Raw genomic sequence first — 18,891 nt, 5'->3', positions numbered from 1 at the left:
GTTCATTTTATTTCAATTCTAAATTCTCTATTGTCATTTCTGTAGTCTTTTGATATCATTTTGACTCTCAAGATACTTACTATCCATTTTGAGAGCAAAGATACACAGATAACAGGGCAAGACATTCTGTAGCTTGGTTTCAGTATTTTCGTTAACGACATCTCTTAAAATAGAAGTGCAAAACTGATGTGCCCTACTTTCCCCTCACTAAAAATAGATGCCTTTTGTTAATTTTAGATACAGTTGAGTTGCATATGTAATTAATGATATCAAAGAATCCATATGATATTCAACGGGGTCCTAACATCAAGGGCAAAAGAAGTCTGACAACTGCTGTCCCTAATGATTTGGTTTGTAAAATGTTTTCTTTTATTTCAGGAAGCTGGATGCTTTCATCTATGATGCAGCGGTGCTGAATTACAAAGCTGGAAGAGATGAAGGCTGCAAACTTGTCACAATAGGAAGTGGATACATCTTTGCCACTACAGGCTATGGAATAGCACTTCAGAAAGGATCACCTTGGAAGAGACAGATTGATCTAGCCCTCCTTCAATTTGTTGGAGATGGTAGGGGCTGGTCTTTTTTCCTTCTTTTTTTCCCCTCTGTGTATGCACAGACATTTTAGTTTTAGTAGCTCTGAGCCTTTTACTGCTGGTCTCTCAGAGAGTCTTTAAAAACAAACAAACAAAACAAATGAGTAAAGCAATTTCTAGATGCTAAGAAGGGAATTCTCTTCCACTCCATTCTCACTTCACTCTCTGGGAATGTTTGCATCTATTTTCAGCAATGGTTAATGCTTTCATATACATATGCAAATATATATATATATATAAAAAACCCCAAAATATAACAAAATAGTGTTGACCTCAATGTTAGCATTTTAGATTTTTTTATTGCCTTTGAGCAATTGCTAAGGAGTTTTTGCTTGGTAGACGTGTAGTCTTTCAGCATGGTTAAATAGCTGATCTATGGCTGTCTTGTAGGTAGAGGACTGGAAGAGATGTAATCATCATGACTGATGGATTTTATCTGGTGTACAGGGAGAGATACCAGTGTCATCATTATTGGTCTGTTGGGTTTAGAGAGGCTTATGTATGAAAGAAACAGTGTTTACTTCTGCTAAGTAATGTATATGTGACCCATAAAACTAAGTTTCAAGCAATTACATAATCTTGTTTTAAACAGTTGGATTAAATTGGCTAAAATATTTGCTTTATTTTTCTATTTGTGAATAATGAGCTATAGTATTAAGAAGTGTTAGATGCTGAAATCCTGACCCATTTATAGATGGGAACTTGAACCAGAAAAGTTGAATTATTTGTCCTAAACTATAGGAGAAAACACTGGTAGAGCCTGAAAGAGGATCTGAGGTGTCTTTACAATTGTGGGCTCCCCCCTCTAGATGTTGCCAGGGCATCACTGAAGTTTTTATTCTTTTCAACTTGCATTTTCTTCATGCTTACTCTTTTGTCACTTTTGGTACTTTCTCATCCGAGAAAAGAAATGAAATCACAGGTAAAGAAAATAAACAAAATAGAAGATAAAGTATTTGAAGCAGTTCAAGGAGAAAATTCCTCAAAATACCAAGGGTACTGACTGCATCTATATGTATCACTGTGTCTCCAGATTTCAGGGAGAAAACAAAAAGGCTTGGAGGGAAGAAGGGACTATCTTATAATGTACCTACACTTTGACCTGTGGATTTATATAGGCTGTGAATATTTATGTTTCTAACCTATTTTTAGTAGCTGAAAATAAAATAAATAATTGTCTACAAAACTCAGCATTAAAACTTACACATGAATAATTTACAGAATAACAATGGATACAAATGGCATCCAGTTTGAACGAAGGCTTGTCCTGAAATATCTGCTGGCTCTCATGTTCATCATTGCTCAGATATTACTTCAGAAGACAAGAATAAGTCTTGAATGCATGAACCGTGGGAATTATGAATATGGCTGTGGCATTTTTGTAGCACCATTTAGAAGGTGTTCTGAACAACCCATGAATGCCAAAATGTACATTTCCTCTTATAAAGAATCTCTAAAGTTCTTCAAAAAATGGTGCGGGCACAATGTAAGAAAACAGCAGTTGGACATATACAATGGGTAAGAAGGATTGTAGGTACATTTCCTTCAATCCCAGAAATGCGTGCCACCTTGTCTCACCTAGTTGTATCACAGATCTAAATGATAATTTTCTGGATAAGCAAAATTTACAATGAATACTAAGAATAATCTTAAGGCTGAAATTCTTCTGCATGTTAACTGAAACTAAACACCAGGAAATGAAATGTAAAGAATGATTTCCTGGGACTAGCACGACCTGATCTTTGTAACATAGATCTAATTTCAGTAGTTTTAGGAGTAATCTTTTTAGCTATGACCTTGTATAACTGTTTTGATGACTCAGAAGGGATGAACCCAGAGTTTAGGCCAGCATCACTTTGCTGTATCACTAAACATCTCTTTGAAAATATCAAGTGAGACTGAAAGTAATTATGGTTGCAGGGAAAGGAGAGTCTTAAGATGCAAGTCCAAGGAAAGCTACACTGGACTCTGAATGAGGTTGTTTAGAGGTTGTTTAAGTAATTAGGCATATACAAATGAATGTATAAATACTTCTCTCACATGTACAGCCTCTGCAGGATTAATTATTCTTTAAAACTAAGCCTATAAAACAGCAAAACCTAGCAGTACTGAATTATTATTCAGTATATGTAATAGAAAATTCATCTCATTATGGAATAGTTTCAATGAATGATTATAAATCTAATGAGTGTCATAAATGTAAGAAAAAATTCCTAGTGAGTTGTGCAAACACAGTTTCTTGCTATGAATGTTATGTTAATGAGAGAAGGAGAGAACCTTTTGGATGATACTTGCTAGATATTTGGATAGGACCAAGTAATTTATTTAAAAGTATATCAGATTGGGCATACAAAAATCATGATTTCCTCTCTTTTACATTTACACTGTGCTGAGATAGATTCTTGAAATGTCTTTTCAAGCTTTAAATTTCCTTTGCATGTGTCTGTCTCTTTCTGCATCTTCATGCATTGCATAGGGCTGATTTTTCCTTGTTTCTTCCGTATCGTTCTCATAGCCAAGCCAGTTCAGTAACACATTTGAATGAAATGTTTGCCCGGTGCATATGAACCTTTTTCCTCTTCCTCACTGATGTAAAACATGAAACTCAAGTATTACTGACTTGTTCATGCCAGAGCATCTTTTCATACTTTCCAGAACACAGTACTTTTTTCTGCACTAATGTGAATGGTTTTTAACCCTCATTTGTGTCTTGTTGACACTGGAAAAAAAAATTAAAGTAGATACAGAGGGATGTGGTTTTGTGTCGGGGACAGCTTTAGGCTTAGACTGGGTGAACTATATGTGGATATATGTAGGTACATGGCTAGTGTTCTGATCCCAGGTATAGTTTCTCTGACTGGACAAATTATACTGCAAATTAACGATCATATTGGGAATCCAACTCTAAAGTCTCAGTGGAAGGAGGCAGGCTACAAGATGACACATTTGCTCCTCTGACAATGAGAAAAAGGGAGACAGAGGGAAGGAAGATGGGGAAGAGTTGTTCAGGAATTTAAAGAATAGCTACTTAGTTGTCTCACAAATAAAATTATCCCCCAAATGTTTCATCACTTGGGCTGTGCAGGTTCATATATGTAGCCCAATTTCTAGAAAGTTGAGGTGAATATGCATTTGTTAGTAATCACATTAATTGCTTTGGACCACTGAATCTTTTTTAATACACTGAGGTAGGAGTTGTTCTTTCTTGTATAAAGGATGCATGAGTGAAGTATATTTCTAAGTGAATTTCTGGTTTTGTACATCTCACTGTCTGCATATCACATTTCATTATCTGTACAGACTTCCAGCTGACAATTAGCATCTGCAGTTTTATTTAAAATAGTTGCTCATCAAGGTAATTCTCTAAAATGCAGTGGTGGTTGTGCTTATATGGGGCTTGCTGTAGTCACAAGAGGAATTTTTTTTAACTGAGAAATAAAAGTATTTCTATTGAGAAACAGAAGAATATTTCTTAATCCTCTATTGAGAAATAGAAGCACCAAGTTGTTCATAAGCACCTAAAATGATACGGCTGCTAAGAAACAGCACCAATCACTTTGTTTGGATCTTCCGCCCACAACAACAGGGATCTGTCAGCACAGAAATACTGTGCGCTCAAGAATTATATGATATATGCTTTGGTTTCTTTTATAAACCTTTGTAAAGAGCAGTTGGGCTGGCTGACATACCCAGAATGCGGCATGTTACCCCAGCAGCTGGGGACCTGGGTTTTTTGTGTTAGCTTGCAGTTTGATCAGTTTGGTAAAGGCTCTGGCCCGTAGACTGCGTGCCTTCACCGGTCGGTGCTGCTGGCCTGCAGCATTTGGGCAGGTGCCTGTCCCCCTCCACTGCCACCTTGCAAGCTCCCCACCAGCTGGCCGAAGGCCCCGATGTTCCTAATACTCCTCTGGCTTAGGGTGTGTGTTGGCATTTATAACAGAGTGGTATTTCTAATTTATTTCTTTTTGATTTGTGAGCTAATGAGGTTGTTGAACTGCAAAGGGCAGCGTGGCTTCGTGTGGCTTCAGAGTGTGCGTGGGACAGAGCTTGCAAAGAGAGACAGCCCTTAGCTATGTGGGATGCTGCAGAAATAGAGGGACAAAAGACACATGACAGCATGAAAGAATGGAAATGAGGAACAGGAAAATGCTGGGTAAAGAAGGCAAGCATGGAAAGGAGTGGGAGAGTATCAGTCAGCTGGCCAGGTAGAGCATCTGTTGCGTGTCAGGTATTTGAAAGTCATGGTGCTACCTGCAGGTTAAGGACTGGGTTCAGAAGAAGGGCTGGGAGGAGATCTCCAGGAAAAGAGGGGCAGCTGGTGTAGCTGTATTAAGCACTTAACCCTTAAAGCTGCAATCTTTAAAGCAATTAGAGACACAAAGATGTGAAGAAAAACACTGGTGTTTTGGTTGGAGTTTCCACAGAGAGTCTGTTATCCTCTTCCTAACACCTTTCAATTCTGGTTAATCTTTATGTGCTTTTAGGATGGTTTAATTCACTGGCTAAAGATTATTTTACTGGGTGGATAATTGCTTCCCACTCCTTAGGGGTAATAGGTAACTGTGGAAATAAGATTTGCCCCCTTAAATCTGGCAGAGGAAAGTTCTTTGCATTTTTTTCATGTTTTAGCATAAGCCGTCCAAATTGCTGTCTAGATTATAAGAAAGTGTAGCAGTGTGACTCACGCTAGCTGTTAAAGACCAAGAAGGAAATACGTATGTGATTATAAGGACATATTTTCAGTGTGTGCTGCTTAGGCAGAATACACCCACAATTCCAGTGATTTTCTGTTTATATATTTAGTGTCCTCCTTAAGCACTGGGTGGAACAAATGTGACTGGAGAGTGTGAGTGCATAAGTGGGGGGTGTTTGTGTAGCTGAACAAGAGTGGGAGGGATTGTAATATTGGAAGTCGTGCTTAACAGTTCTGCTTTAATTCATCCTTCAGTAATGGGGTCATGCAGACCATAGTCATTAGCTCACAATAAGTTTATTGCTATTAGTCATCTGTGTTCCTTTTATGATTTTTACAAGGGAATTAACTCAAAAATTTCACACTGTAAGAAATAATGTTTTTGGGGTTCCAGGGAAAAAATGAATTCTAAAGGTCACTGCGCTTTTATATAATATATTACATGCAGCATACTGTATGGTTCATACAACTAGGTCACATTGGAATTGATGAGCTTGTTGAACCAAACACACTTCAACCCGTTTGGCTTCTGACTCGTCTGCTCAGGGCAAAGTCTCCTATGTTAGGATTCTCAGATGGCCGGGTACTACCTTCCTCCTCTGTCACTTAGGGGAAGTTATCACCAAAGCAAGTGTGAAACAGTCTGTCCCTAAATTTGAAAGCTGTGCGGTTTGTATTGTATAAATAAGCGGATGAGCCTGCTGGTGTAGCCACACTCTTGAAAATTATGCCCCCGTCACAAGTTTGATTGATGGAAAAGTATGTATTTAACCCCTTTACTCAAGATTCATAATCATGTGTTGGTTTTCATGTATGCTGTCTCCTCAAGCTGAACCTCAGGTTAGCGTTGCCCCCCGTGGCAGCATCGCTAACAGCCTGGTCCTCTTCACGCTGTCTGCTCTGCTGCACGCACCGCAGCCTTCCCCCAGCTGGGCCTCCTGTGGGCCGAGGGCACGTGCTGGAGCCAAAGGTCTGCCCTCCTTCAGCCATAAAACAAAGCCTGAACACAGCCAAATCTCATCTTTCTTTGCACCTTCAGGATACTGGTAATACACTGAGGTAAACGTAGACGAGATGGAAATTCAGGAGTTGGTCCTTTCCTTGCTTGCCCTTCACAGACTCCTGCCAATGCTGCAGACTACACGATGGTTGCAGTGCACAAAGTAGCACTATAGAGGAGAATTAATATTTCCAGGCAACTCCCGTTCATGCATGGCAATGTTTTTTGGTGTCAGAGAGGAGCGTGTCTTTCCACTGCAGTTACGGTTACCTGGGAGGCTTGCGGCACGGCCTGGGCTTGGTGCAGGGACCACCTGTTTCCACAGCTCCAGTAGCTGCAAGTGCCCTTGTGTGATGGATCTCACCATGTAAATACAGTCTTTCATCCATGCTCACGAGAACAGTAGTCTGTTTCAGAAGCGTCACCGTCAGAGAACCCTCCACTAGATTATTTCTTTCTCAGTTTGCTTTGGGTTTGCTTTTTCTATTCTGCGCCGTTGGCACCTCTATGCCGTTTCTGTTTTGAGATAGCAGTGAAGGTAAAGACTGGCACTCTGAAGAATCACAGAGCCATCCTTTGCGAACAGCACATCAAATGTTAAAAATCTTTTTTTGGATTCAGAAGGGACATAAAACATATTTCTTCTCTCTTAATATATGAGAATAATTAAATAGATTAAAATTAAGATAAGAGGTTTTTTGAAAATTCCCCCCAGAGTACTTAAGAAAGTGGTTGAGGCAGTCTGTGAACCATTAGTAACCATTATTTCCAAGAACCCAGGGAGGATGGGTAAAATCCTAGATGGCTAAAATAGAGCAGAAAAATATTTGTCATTTTTAAAAGAAGAAAAATAAGAATGCAGTGAATTACAGACTTTAACTTCAGTGCTTATAAAAATATTAAAGAAAAATATTCAGCAATTTATTTTGGTTTTGGATTTACCAATTACAAATCTTGTAAAAGGGTTAAGGGCTATGATAAGGAAACACATGCAATTCTACCCTTTGAACTATATCTTTCCTACATCTGGATAATGATGTTTTTATTGTGAAGAACTCTTTCTGAGGACGCATTGGACAGTTTATTTATCACTCATTTCCAGAGATTAGTGTCAAATATGTTAGTGGTGTTGCACTAAAATGCTTGAGAAATAAAGGTGTTTCTGGGGTATTCAAAGGCAGAATGCTCAAACTGCATGGTTCTGTGCAAACAGCGGTGAAAGCAGTGACCAGCATATACATAGGATCAAACCCAAGAGAAATTCCGAGAGATCTAAGTACTGTTTACCCTGTAATCTAAAAACATTGTAAATAGTCTTGAATTACCACCGAGAGAGCTAGAATTTTGCTGTTTATTAGAAAGAAGACCATATTGTGTTTTCAGTGAATAGTGCAGAGGCTCAGCTCACTGCTGAAATATGATTCTTTAAAATAGCTGCTTATACAGGCATACCTTGTTTTATTGTGCATTGCTTTATTGCGCTTCACAGATATTGTGTTTTTTACAAATTGAAAGTTTGTGGCAACCCTGCGTCGAGCAAGTCTGTCAGTGCTGTTTTTCCAACAGCACGTGCTCACTTTGTGTCTCTGTGTCACATTTTGGTAATTCTCGCAATATTTCAAACTTTTTCATTATTATTATATCTGTTATAGTGATCTGTGATCAGTGATCTTGGATGTTACTGTTGTAGTTGTTTTGGGGTGCCACGAACCATGCCCATATAAGATGGCAAACTTAACTGATAAATGTGTGTGTTCTGACTGCTCCACCGACCAGCCATTCCCCATCTCTCTCCCTCTCCTCAGGCCTCCCTATTCCTGGGACACAACAATATTGAAATTAGGGCAATTAATAACCCTACAGTGGCCTCTAAGTGTTCAAGTGAAAGAAAGAGTCGCATGTTTCTCACTTTAAATCAAAAGCTAGAAATGATTTAGCTTAGTGCAGAAGGCATGCCAAAAGCTGAGATAGGCTGAAGGTTTGGCCTCTTGCACCAAACAGTTAGCCAAGCTGTGAAGGCAAAGGAAAAGGTCTTGAAGGAAATTCAAAGTGCTACTCCAGTGAACACACGAATGATAAGAAAGCGAAACAGCCTTACTGCTGATACGGAGAAAGTTTGAGTGGTCTGGATAGAAGATCAAACCAGCCACAACATTCCCTTAAGCCAGAGCCTAATCCAGAGCAAGGCCTGAACTCTCTTCAATTCTGTGAAGGCTGAGAGAGGTGAGGAAGCTGCAGAAGAAAACCCGGAAGCTAGCAGAGGTTGGTTCATGAGGTTTAAGGAAAGAAGTCGTCTCCATAACATAAAAGTGCAAGGTGAAGCAGCAAGTGCTGATGTAGAAGCTGCAGCAAGTTATCCAGAAGATCTAGCTAAGATCATTGATGAAGGTGGCTATACTAAACAGCAGATTTTCAGTGTAGACGAAACAGCCTTATATTGGGAGAAGATGTCATCTAGGACTTTCATAGATAGAAAGAAGTCAATGCCTGGCTTCAAAGCTTCAAAGGACAGGCTGACTCTCTTGTTAGGGGCTGTTGCAGCTGATGACTTTAAGTTGAAGCCAGTGCTCATTTACCATTCTGAAAATCCTAGGGCCCTTAAGAATTATGCTAAATCTACTCTGCCTCTATAAATGGAACAACAAAGCCTGGATGACAGCACATCTGTTTACAGCATGGTTTACTGATTAGTTTTAAGACCTACTGCTCAGTAAAAAAGATTTCTTTCACAATATTACTGCTCATTGACAATGCACCTGGTCACCCAAGAGCTCTAATGGAGATGTACAATGAGATTCATGTAGTTTTCATGCCTGCAAACACAACATCCATTCTGCAGCCCATGGATCAAGGAATAATTTCGACTTTCAAGTCTTATTATTTGAGAAATAAATTTCTTAAGTCTATAGCTGCCATGGATAGTGATTCCTCTGATGGATCTGGGTAAAGTAAATTGAAAACCTTCTGGAAAGGATTCACCATTCTAGATGCCGTTAAGAACATTCGTGATTCACAGGAGGAGGTCAAAATATCAACATTCACAGGAGTTTGGAAGAAGTTGATTCCAACCCTCATGGATGACACTGAGGGGCTCAAGACTTCGGTGGGGGAAGTAACTGCAGATGTGGTGGAAACAGCAAGAGAACTAAATTAGAAGTGGAGCCTGAAGATGTGACTGAATTGCTGCAATCTCATGATAAAACTTTAATGGATGAGGAGTTGCTTTTTATGGATGAGCAAAGAAAGTGGTTTCTTGAGATAGAATCTACTCCTGGTGAAGATGCTGTGAATGTTGTTGAAATGACAACAAAGGATTTAGAATATTACAGAAACTTAGTTGATAAAGCAGCGGCAGAGTTTGAGAGGATCGACTCCAATTTTGAAAGAAGTTCTATTGTGGGTAAAATGCTATCAAACAGCACCTCATGCTCCAGAGAAATCCTTCGTGAAAGGAAGAGTCAATTGATGTGGCAAACTTCATTGCTGTCTTATTTTAAGAAAGTGCCACAGCCACCCTAGCCTTCAGCAACCACCACCCTGATCAGCCAGCAGCCATCAACATCGAGGCAAGACCCTGCATCAGCAAAAAGATTACAACTTGCTGAAGGCTCAGATGATGGTTAGCATTTTTTAGCAATAAAGTATTTTTTAATTAAGGTATGTACAATGTTTTTTTTAGACATAATGCTATTGCACACTTAATAGACTACAGCAGAGTGTAAACATAACTTTTATAAGCACTGGGAAACCAAAAAATTCATGTGACTCACTTTATTGTGATATTCGCTTTATTGAGGTGGTCTGGAACTGAACCTGCAATATCTCTGAGGTATGCCTGCACTGCTTCTGATATGAATGAGGCAGGTTTTTATGATGCAGTGGTGCACTTATCTTACTGTAGGCACCATAGATTTATTCATGTATTTTGCAGATTAAACATACTGTGAACATATTAAACAGAAAATAAAAACTTCTTCCTTTTGTCAAATATATTCAGAAGCATTCATTTTCTAGTGTTGTGCTAGTGTCATGGTATACTTTGTTACTGAAATCTGGAACTATTCATTTAATCTTTAATGTCATCCACACATGGATGGATGTAGAAATTGATTGTGGTATGACATTTCTGCTAATAAGTGTCTGAAATGAACATAAAAGCCTTAAAATAAGTTTGATTAATATTTATAAGTATCTTGAGAACCCCTATGAGATGCAGACTTGAATTCCATTAACACATGGTTCACTGAGGCTTGGCATTTATATATATTGAGGTTGTTGCCTTACATTTCCAAGGTTGATCTTATGGAATATTTGAAGCTTTTACTTGCTAATTAGAGTTATGCACACATGGATACTACTGAACTCTCCAGTGCCCAATAATCCACACTTCTGGTCTAGTATATTGCTATAGGTGTCATCACCCTATACAGTCACATCAAAAGTTAGACTACCCAAATGACTTGAAAGACACAATTTTCCTCTGAAGAGACTTGATTCTTTTAAATATTTTTTCTGAATGAAAATTTAACTATTCCCAGAGTTCAATGCTTTGAATTCCAACTCCAGGCCAGTTTTGGAAGTGGCCGATTTTTATAAGGAATCAATCCACACCCCTGTTCAGAAATTCCTTGTGTCTGAGGTTTTTGTAAATCAAAATCATATCGTAATGTGCTTTATAAACCACATATGTTTTAATTTTAAATGCAAATTATAACAAAGGATTAAACATGAAATGTTACACATTTGTTAAATATCTTGGGTAAGAAAATAATGGACAGGAAGGACAATAAGTTCTGGCATTTCTGCCAGTTTTATAGGATCAGCTGTTTTTGAAGTGTTATTAAAATTAAATGAGTAACTGTTTTATAAATATATACATGTATATATGTATATACACACACATACACATAATGCTGTAAATGAGTAAACTGATTTATATATATAGACCAAAGTTACCAGCCTAATCTGTTCATTGCAAGATAATATCATTTCATAAATATGATACCTTAATGATTTGCAGTGCTGGGAAATCTATAAAATTGTGTTGGGTTACTGTGGGATATTACTTATCAGTGATTTCTCTCACTGTCAGCTCTAAGGGAAGGGATATTACAACAGCAGTATTTGCGAGGTTCTGGAAATGCGTTGTTCTTCACAGCTTGCTAGGTCACTGTTATTTATCTCAACTCAAACAAGCATAGTTTGTTTCTGTAGTTATGTTTTTGGAAAGGTTAGTGGATTATCAATAGTTGCTTTAGAGGTACATGCCAAAGGAAAAGAAATGCACAGGAAACAGTAATAAAAAAGGGAGTTGAATTCCTCTGTGAATTTTGTTATGAATTGTAAAAGGGCGCAGTAGTCAAATCAAATTGATGTTTGACAGTCTTGGGAGATGTGAATTTTCCTGTGGGAAGGAATGAGGGCTGATTGTCAGAACTTCGGATACTGGTGCACATACCAGAAATATTGCTTTCTCTTAGGACTTTAATTTTTTTACTTTTCTATAGTCTGTGTGAGTTTTATTTATAGACCTTAGGGAAGATGTGAAAGAGAGATGAGGTGAACAGCCCACTGAGGTTTAACATGTTGTTTGCATACATACCAAACAAAAGAAATCCAAATATTCTAAGATATGGAAATGCAATAATGAACCCAAAATATCTGTCAGTAGTGACAATGTGCAGTAACCATACTGTTGCAATTAATGCGTTGTTGTGCCTATATCCTGGATTACATGACTTTTAAAGATTCATTAGGGTTGACCTCCTTCTTGGGAGATGTTCTAAGGGGTTTTGAAGACTGAGCAATGTAATTTTGGTGAAGATGCACTGTGTTTTTCAGACATAGAAGTTCAGTTCATGTTTGAAGCACAAAATTAAATTCAGAATTAACTAAGAACTAAATAATATCTCTTGCAAATTTGCAAAATGTCCTTTGCTGAAGTGCATTCATATCTGTCCTTTCTACTTCATTTTCTTTGCATTCTCTGAGAACCAATTTCACCATCCCAGTCTTGTGCTTCACTTCCAGCTCACGCATCCAGGTTGTCTGTGGACTGCAGCTTTCCTATTGCCCCGGCACTTTATCCTGTAAATTCCTATTGCACAGCAGCTTAGTGGTTTTTGTAGTCTAGTTTTCAAGTAGTTGAAAAGTCAATATATCTTCTATCCACATTCTGCTGATCTTTACTCTAATGATGTATGGACCATAAATACTGAAAACGTGTTCCTTATTACAGAGGTCACTGGTAGGTATTAGGGATCTGTAGCATGGGAATTCTTTCCCCAAACCGAAGCCATATATTCTCATATATTTCACCATGTTTTTCTAGGGAACATCTGGAAGGACCTGAGGTCTGAGCCAGTGACTGCATAAGGGGCCTAAGGTCCGGGCATAGATATCCGATTTAAAGCCCATGCTCTTTGAGGGATCTGTACATACTGGCTGTGTGGCTGGCTCTGTGTGCGTATCTGTGTGGGTATGCGCCTTTGGTGCACGCGCTCAGGCTCACTGCTTGCCAGATGTGTGGATGGGAGCAGCAGCAGTGGTGTCTATTGGACTGGGATGGGAGGAACCTCCTGGGTCCAAGCATGCATTAGATTCAGTCTGATGGATCGAAAAGGAGGAATCCCCTGGGATGGAAGCATACCAGGCTACGCTCTCTGTAGCAAGTGGTACTAATGATAACAGAAGAAAGTTACTCCTAAATCAAAGTCCTAAAATCTGAGGACATCCAAAACTAGGGTGCTGTGAGTCAAAATCTGCTATATCTGCAACTTCTTAGTAGGTGAGACTAAAATGCTTCACAAATGATGCATTAAATGGTGCTGTGTTTTTAAACCAGCTATGACTTTCTAATACCATGGACTTTTATAGTTTACCTTATACTGTGATCGCTAATTTCTGGATTCTAACTCTTTTGATTACTTGCTGTCCCTAGGGGAAATGGAAGAGTTGGAAACGCTGTGGCTAACCGGTATTTGCCACAATGAGAAGAACGAGGTCATGAGCAGCCAGCTGGACATAGACAACATGGCAGGAGTGTTTTACATGCTTGCAGCAGCCATGGCCCTCAGTCTAATAACCTTTGTCTGGGAGCACTTATTTTACTGGAAACTTAGATTCTGCTTCACTGGAGTCTGCTCAGATAGGCCAGGATTGTTGTTCTCGATCAGCAGGGTTAGTATTACTTTCATTCACCCCCTTCAGGCAACAGAAAATATAACCACTGCGTCCCTAAAACCTTCTGTCTTTCCTTTTATCCCTATGGTAGACATTTAAAACGCACGTTTTTAACTGTGACAAAGTGGTCGAGGCATTTAGGATGTGCATGCGCTCCTTGGGAAGTCCTTTCTCCACTGGGTCATTCTAGGGTATGAAATAGCATATGACAGGATAATAAGTAATCAAATACTGAAATCTAATATGTTTAGGGGAAAATTTTGATGAAGGAATGTTAGAGTTGCTCAGATATGGGAAATGGATTAAATATATGTAACCATTTAAAAAAAAAAGAAAATTTAAGCACTGAATTGATGACAAGCATTAGCTCTCAGTTTTGTATATTTCTTAAGCAAGTAGATTTTAAGTGATAAAAGTATATTGGAATATTTTTGACATAAGTTTTTCCTGACAGCAAACTTCAATAAACCATATGAAAAAACACCAACCACAAGTGTCATTTATATGTTTGGTTAGAGACTAAGATGTTTTTTAATGATAACTTTACCAAATCCAAAGTGCCTTTACATACTCAAGTAACTGATACTTGTAGTAGAATCAGGGAAGTAGCTGCTTACGCGTATATTTTTGATAAATGAGTTTTTTTTCCCTTTTTTTAATGCATAGCACTTTCATTAGCTAATTGACTTTGTGGGATTTTTTATATAGCTGAGGAGAATTGAAAATAATACTAAAATGTATAACTGCTTTAAAATATACTGAAATTACCCTCTTGAGTAAATTGGACTATATTGGAACTGCATTAAAAATACTCTGCCCTATACTGTTGGGGAATCTCTACAAAAGGATATATTCTCTAACCTCTGCATTTTGCATTTGAACTTTATGCTTTTGGGTTTTCACATGTGAAATTCTCCTAACCACTGTGGGAAAAATGTATGTATTTCAAACTCAAATTTCTGAGAAATACAAAATCACAGGATCTGAAGTGTTAGTTGAGCTCACAGGATTGACTAAAGAGGCTGGAGTTACAAGATGGACTTCAGCCTTTTGCTCAAAATGAACTGAATTTCAGGTTTTAGAAAGAGCTGGGATTTTTTTAATATATATTATGACAGGAAAGCTGAAATGCCATGACAAGAAGCTTTTTTTATTTCAGTGAAAGTGAAGAGTACCATAACTTCCAAGCAAATATCCTGACTGCAGGCTTGTTTAGAAAGATAATTTAAGTACTGGTCTAGACTAATAGTTTCCATTACTGAAAGTTAGTTACTTTTTGTGATGGGATGAGGGAACCTTTTGAGGTCCCTTCTAATCTTGTTTTCTGGAATAAGCATGGCAGTCCAACACAGACCACTGTTTTGTGAAATACTGGGAACTCTTCCTCTTTACAGTGCCAAGAGATATGGTAGACTTTTTCCTTATACCTATACAGAAGAAAATTTTAAAAGGACAGATATGTACTTTTAATCTTTCCATTCATTAGATAAGCGATGTTTAATTTTTCTTTGTTGCTAATAATAAAATAGATTGGAAGTATTTAAAACTTACAGCTGGTGATTTAATTTATTTTATATTATTCCTATTACAGGGTATTTATAGCTGCATTCATGGAGTACACATCGAAGAAAAAAAGAAGTCTCCTGACTTTACTTTGACCAATTCCCAAACAAACATGCTAAAACTACTACGAACAGCAAAAAATATGACCAATATTAATCCTTCAAGAATCAACTCCCCCAAAAGAACAGCTGATTTTATTCAGAGGGGTTCCTTGATTACGGACATGGTCATGGATAAAGGAAACCTGGTATTTGCAGATAACAGATCCTTTCAAACAAAGGACAACTTCTTTGGTGATAACATGAGTGAACTGCAGACGCTTTCTGGCAATCGACACAAGGACAATCTTAACAACTATGTTTTCCAAGGTCAGCATCCTCTCACACTGAATGAGTCAAATCCAAATACAGTAGAAGTTGCGGTAACAACAGAAGCAAAAGGGAACTCCAGACCCAGGCAGCTTTGGAAGAAATCTGTTGAATCTTTACGTCAAGAATCTGTACGTCAGAGCCAAGGTTCCCAGAGAGAAGATGGGTCAGAGGAAAACAGGCAGCTTTCGGTGAAAAGCCAAAGATACCTTCCTGAAGAGATTGTCCATTCAGATGCATCAGAGACATCAAGTCGAGCCACTTGCCATATGGAACCCGAAAACAACAACAAGCACCACAAAACGAAGGACAACTTTAAAAAAAGGACAGTGGCATCAAAATACCCAAAAGACTGTAGTGAAGTGGAACTGACATATCTGAAAACCAAGCAAAGCTCTCCACGAGATAAAATCTACACAATTGATGCTGACAAGGAGCCAGGATTCCACTTGGACACCCCCCCGTACATTGAAAACATCGTCCTTCCTGAAGCTATCGAGTTTCCTGATGTTTACCAAGATCACAATGACAACTACAGGAAAGCAGAACATGTTAACAGGACTCCCTTGCATAATGAGGACAGTCTTCCAAATAATGACCAGTATAAACTTTATTCAAAGCACTACACCTTAAAAGATAAAAATGCTTCCCTAGTTGATATGAATGATAGATACAGGCAGAATTCCACCCACTGTAGGAGCTGCCTTTCCAATATGCCCACTTACGCGGGACACTATACAAGCAGATCTCCCTTTAAATGTGATGCATGCTTGCGGACGGGGAACCTCTATGATATTGATGAAGATCAAATGCTGCAGGACACAACGAACTTATCACTTCCCGAAGAAATATATGAACATGGTTGGGCACAGAATAATGCTCTGCAATATCATAAAAAAAATAAGCTGAGGATTAGCAGGCAACATTCTTTCGATAATGTCCTCGATAAGTCCAGGGAAATTGATATGGGAAGACCCGCTCGTAGTATAAGCTTGAAAGAAAAAGAGAAGTTTCTAGAAAGCAGTGCATATGCAAACACGTTTAGTGTTCCCCCAAGCAAACTGTTTAGCAACACGGCCCCATTTTTATCTCGTGCTCTAGAGGACAGTAAGCGAAGCAAGTCTCTGTATCCTGATCACGCCGCAGATAATCCCTTCCTGCACTTGTATCGTGATGACCAGCACTTATCTCTTAGGCGAAGTCCAGTTGATCTTTATAAACACTCTTTGCCATCAAGAGGAAGAAACGATAATTATTTAAGGTCCTCTATAAAATCTACAGCATCATATTGTTCCAGAGATGGTCGGATCCATAATGACATGTACATTTCAGAGCATGTTTTGCCTTATGTTGCAAATAAGAATAGCGTGTACTCAACTCCAAGGGTTTTAAATTCCTGTAGCAATAGACGTGTGCATAAGAAAATGCTTAGCATTGAATCAGATGTTTAAATTTTCCATGAATACTTTATCTATAGGGAAAAATAGTTGCCACCATCTTAGAGGGAGAATTTATCCTTTAACAGTATCCTGCTATGGTAAATGATATGTAAACCTCTCCCTTTCCCAGTGTACTTTTGTACATGAATAGGTAAACTAGTATGCTCTTAACCATCCTTTTAAAATATGTCTTGTTAAAAAGGAAAAAAAAATAGCCATTTATGTATGCTTTATATATAAATGGCAAGCTATATTGAAATAGCCCCAATATATGTTGGCAACTATGTTGTTTTGTATCTAATTATTTTACTATTTTGGTTATTCGAATTTATGTTGCTAAGTATCATTCGATGTATTTTTGTCCTTAGAAATGTTTAGTGGTTTTCTAATACTGGATAAGCAATATGGTATGCATGTAGTATGACACAGACAAAAAGAATTAGGAATGCATTTGCACAGATACAAAAGTAAGACTCTAAAAGAGAACAGACATCTAGATTTTCAAAAATATATTTTAGCTTCATAACGATTTTCAAACAGTCAGAACAACTACAAGACCCCCAAACCCCAGGGCCCTAAGAAATAAAAAACAGTGTGTTAGCACAAAAACAGAATGCCTATTCTAGACTGACAGAAAATAAATGGGAAGACTATAGGCCCCAAAATGTGAACTTTTGTATACTAAAAGGAAGCCCCCTGGGTATTGGTTAATGTTGATGTACAAATGCTTTCATTATCTTTCACATGCACTTACCATTACAAACTAAATTCATTGAAAAGTCTGCAGTCATCTTGTTAAAAATTTCACAGCTACCTAATCCAGAGTATATATTTTTAGCTATCAATATATGGCACTTAAATCTATGGAGCTGTGGATTCATTAGTAACCTTGAGGCCTAATATATATGTAAGCTTGCATTTGCCCCTTACTGGTGATTACTCAGGGCTGTATAGTATTTCTTTTATTCCTTCACTTCCAAAACCAAATCCCAACCTCCTGTAGTCCTTTGTTCATATTGCATTAGTGGTGACATCTAATTAATTGTATGTTTAATAATATTGAAGTTGTTAATATGGCATCAAACAGCAACAGCCATATGTTCAATGTAATCAGTAAGGAATGCAATACCATTTATTTGCATACACAGTGAAGGATTAACACCTTTTGAGGGACTTCTTCCTTCTCAAATATCATGCATATTTGTTGAACATCAGGCTAGTTTTTTTAAACTTTCTAATTAAATCTGTCATATAAATTGAATATATGCACACATAGTGAGGTATAGAGAAACTGAGGTACAGTATCTCTATCATCATTCATAAAGCACTAGTGCACAAAGATGTTACATAACAGGGATGCATTCTTATACAAGCTTTAATTCTAATAAAGACCAATCAGATGATTTCACAAATAAAATCTATGCTACAATCTTCCCCCCCTTAGCACCCTCCCCTCTTCCTGCCAAAACCTCCAACCCTCACTAGATTTTAACCATAAGCTAGGGTGGAAGGGAAAAGAGAAACTCTTTCATAAATAGAGTGTACAACTGTAATTTAATTTAAAGTGGTAAATATAATTTCTAATGTATTTAAATACTGAAAGCATTCAACAGGTCATGCTCTCCCATTCTCCTGCTATTCTGAGAATTGCTCTAGTATTTTTTGTGAAGGGGAAGTTTAGATTTTTCAAGCCTTATTTCCTTAAATTTCACTGGAGAGTTGAGGGCTTTAACAGGAAAACCACTACCACTGTGGTTTGAAAAATGTAAATGTTACCCTAACTTTTTTTAAACTAAAACTCTCTTCAATATGTCAGCTGTAATCATAGCATCTGCATGACAGAGGTACAATGTGCAAATTTTTTATGGTTTGGGATAACATACTTCAGAGGAGAGTTGTGAATGGAAGATAATATAGGTGATAGATAGGGACAGACAAAATATAGCTTCTTGAATTTTTGTTTACAATTCTTTTATTGACAGATTTGAGCTGACTTTAAGTACTGAACTGTCCATAATGAGTTCTTGCTATTTACAGATGTATTTGTGCATTC

General features: G+C 37.9%; 1 protein-coding gene across 1 annotated transcript in view; it reads left to right on the top strand.

Moving 5' to 3' along the window:
• Positions 1–16,850, top strand: part of GRIN2A (glutamate ionotropic receptor NMDA type subunit 2A) — a 185,914-nt gene extending 169,064 nt beyond the window's left edge. Inside the window, exons 11-13 of the mRNA XM_067305993.1 lie at positions 379–566; positions 13,227–13,465; positions 15,060–16,850. Coding sequence (XP_067162094.1) covers positions 379–566; positions 13,227–13,465; positions 15,060–16,850 — 2,218 coding nt within the window. The remainder of the gene's footprint in view (positions 1–378; positions 567–13,226; positions 13,466–15,059) is intronic.
• Positions 16,851–18,891: the final 2,041 nt, after the last annotated feature.

This window comes from Apteryx mantelli, chromosome 16 (genome assembly GCF_036417845.1).
Source record: "Apteryx mantelli isolate bAptMan1 chromosome 16, bAptMan1.hap1, whole genome shotgun sequence".
NCBI classification, from domain to species: Eukaryota; Metazoa; Chordata; class Aves; order Apterygiformes; family Apterygidae; genus Apteryx; species Apteryx mantelli.
This window is presented reverse-complemented; position numbering and strand designations above follow the sequence as displayed.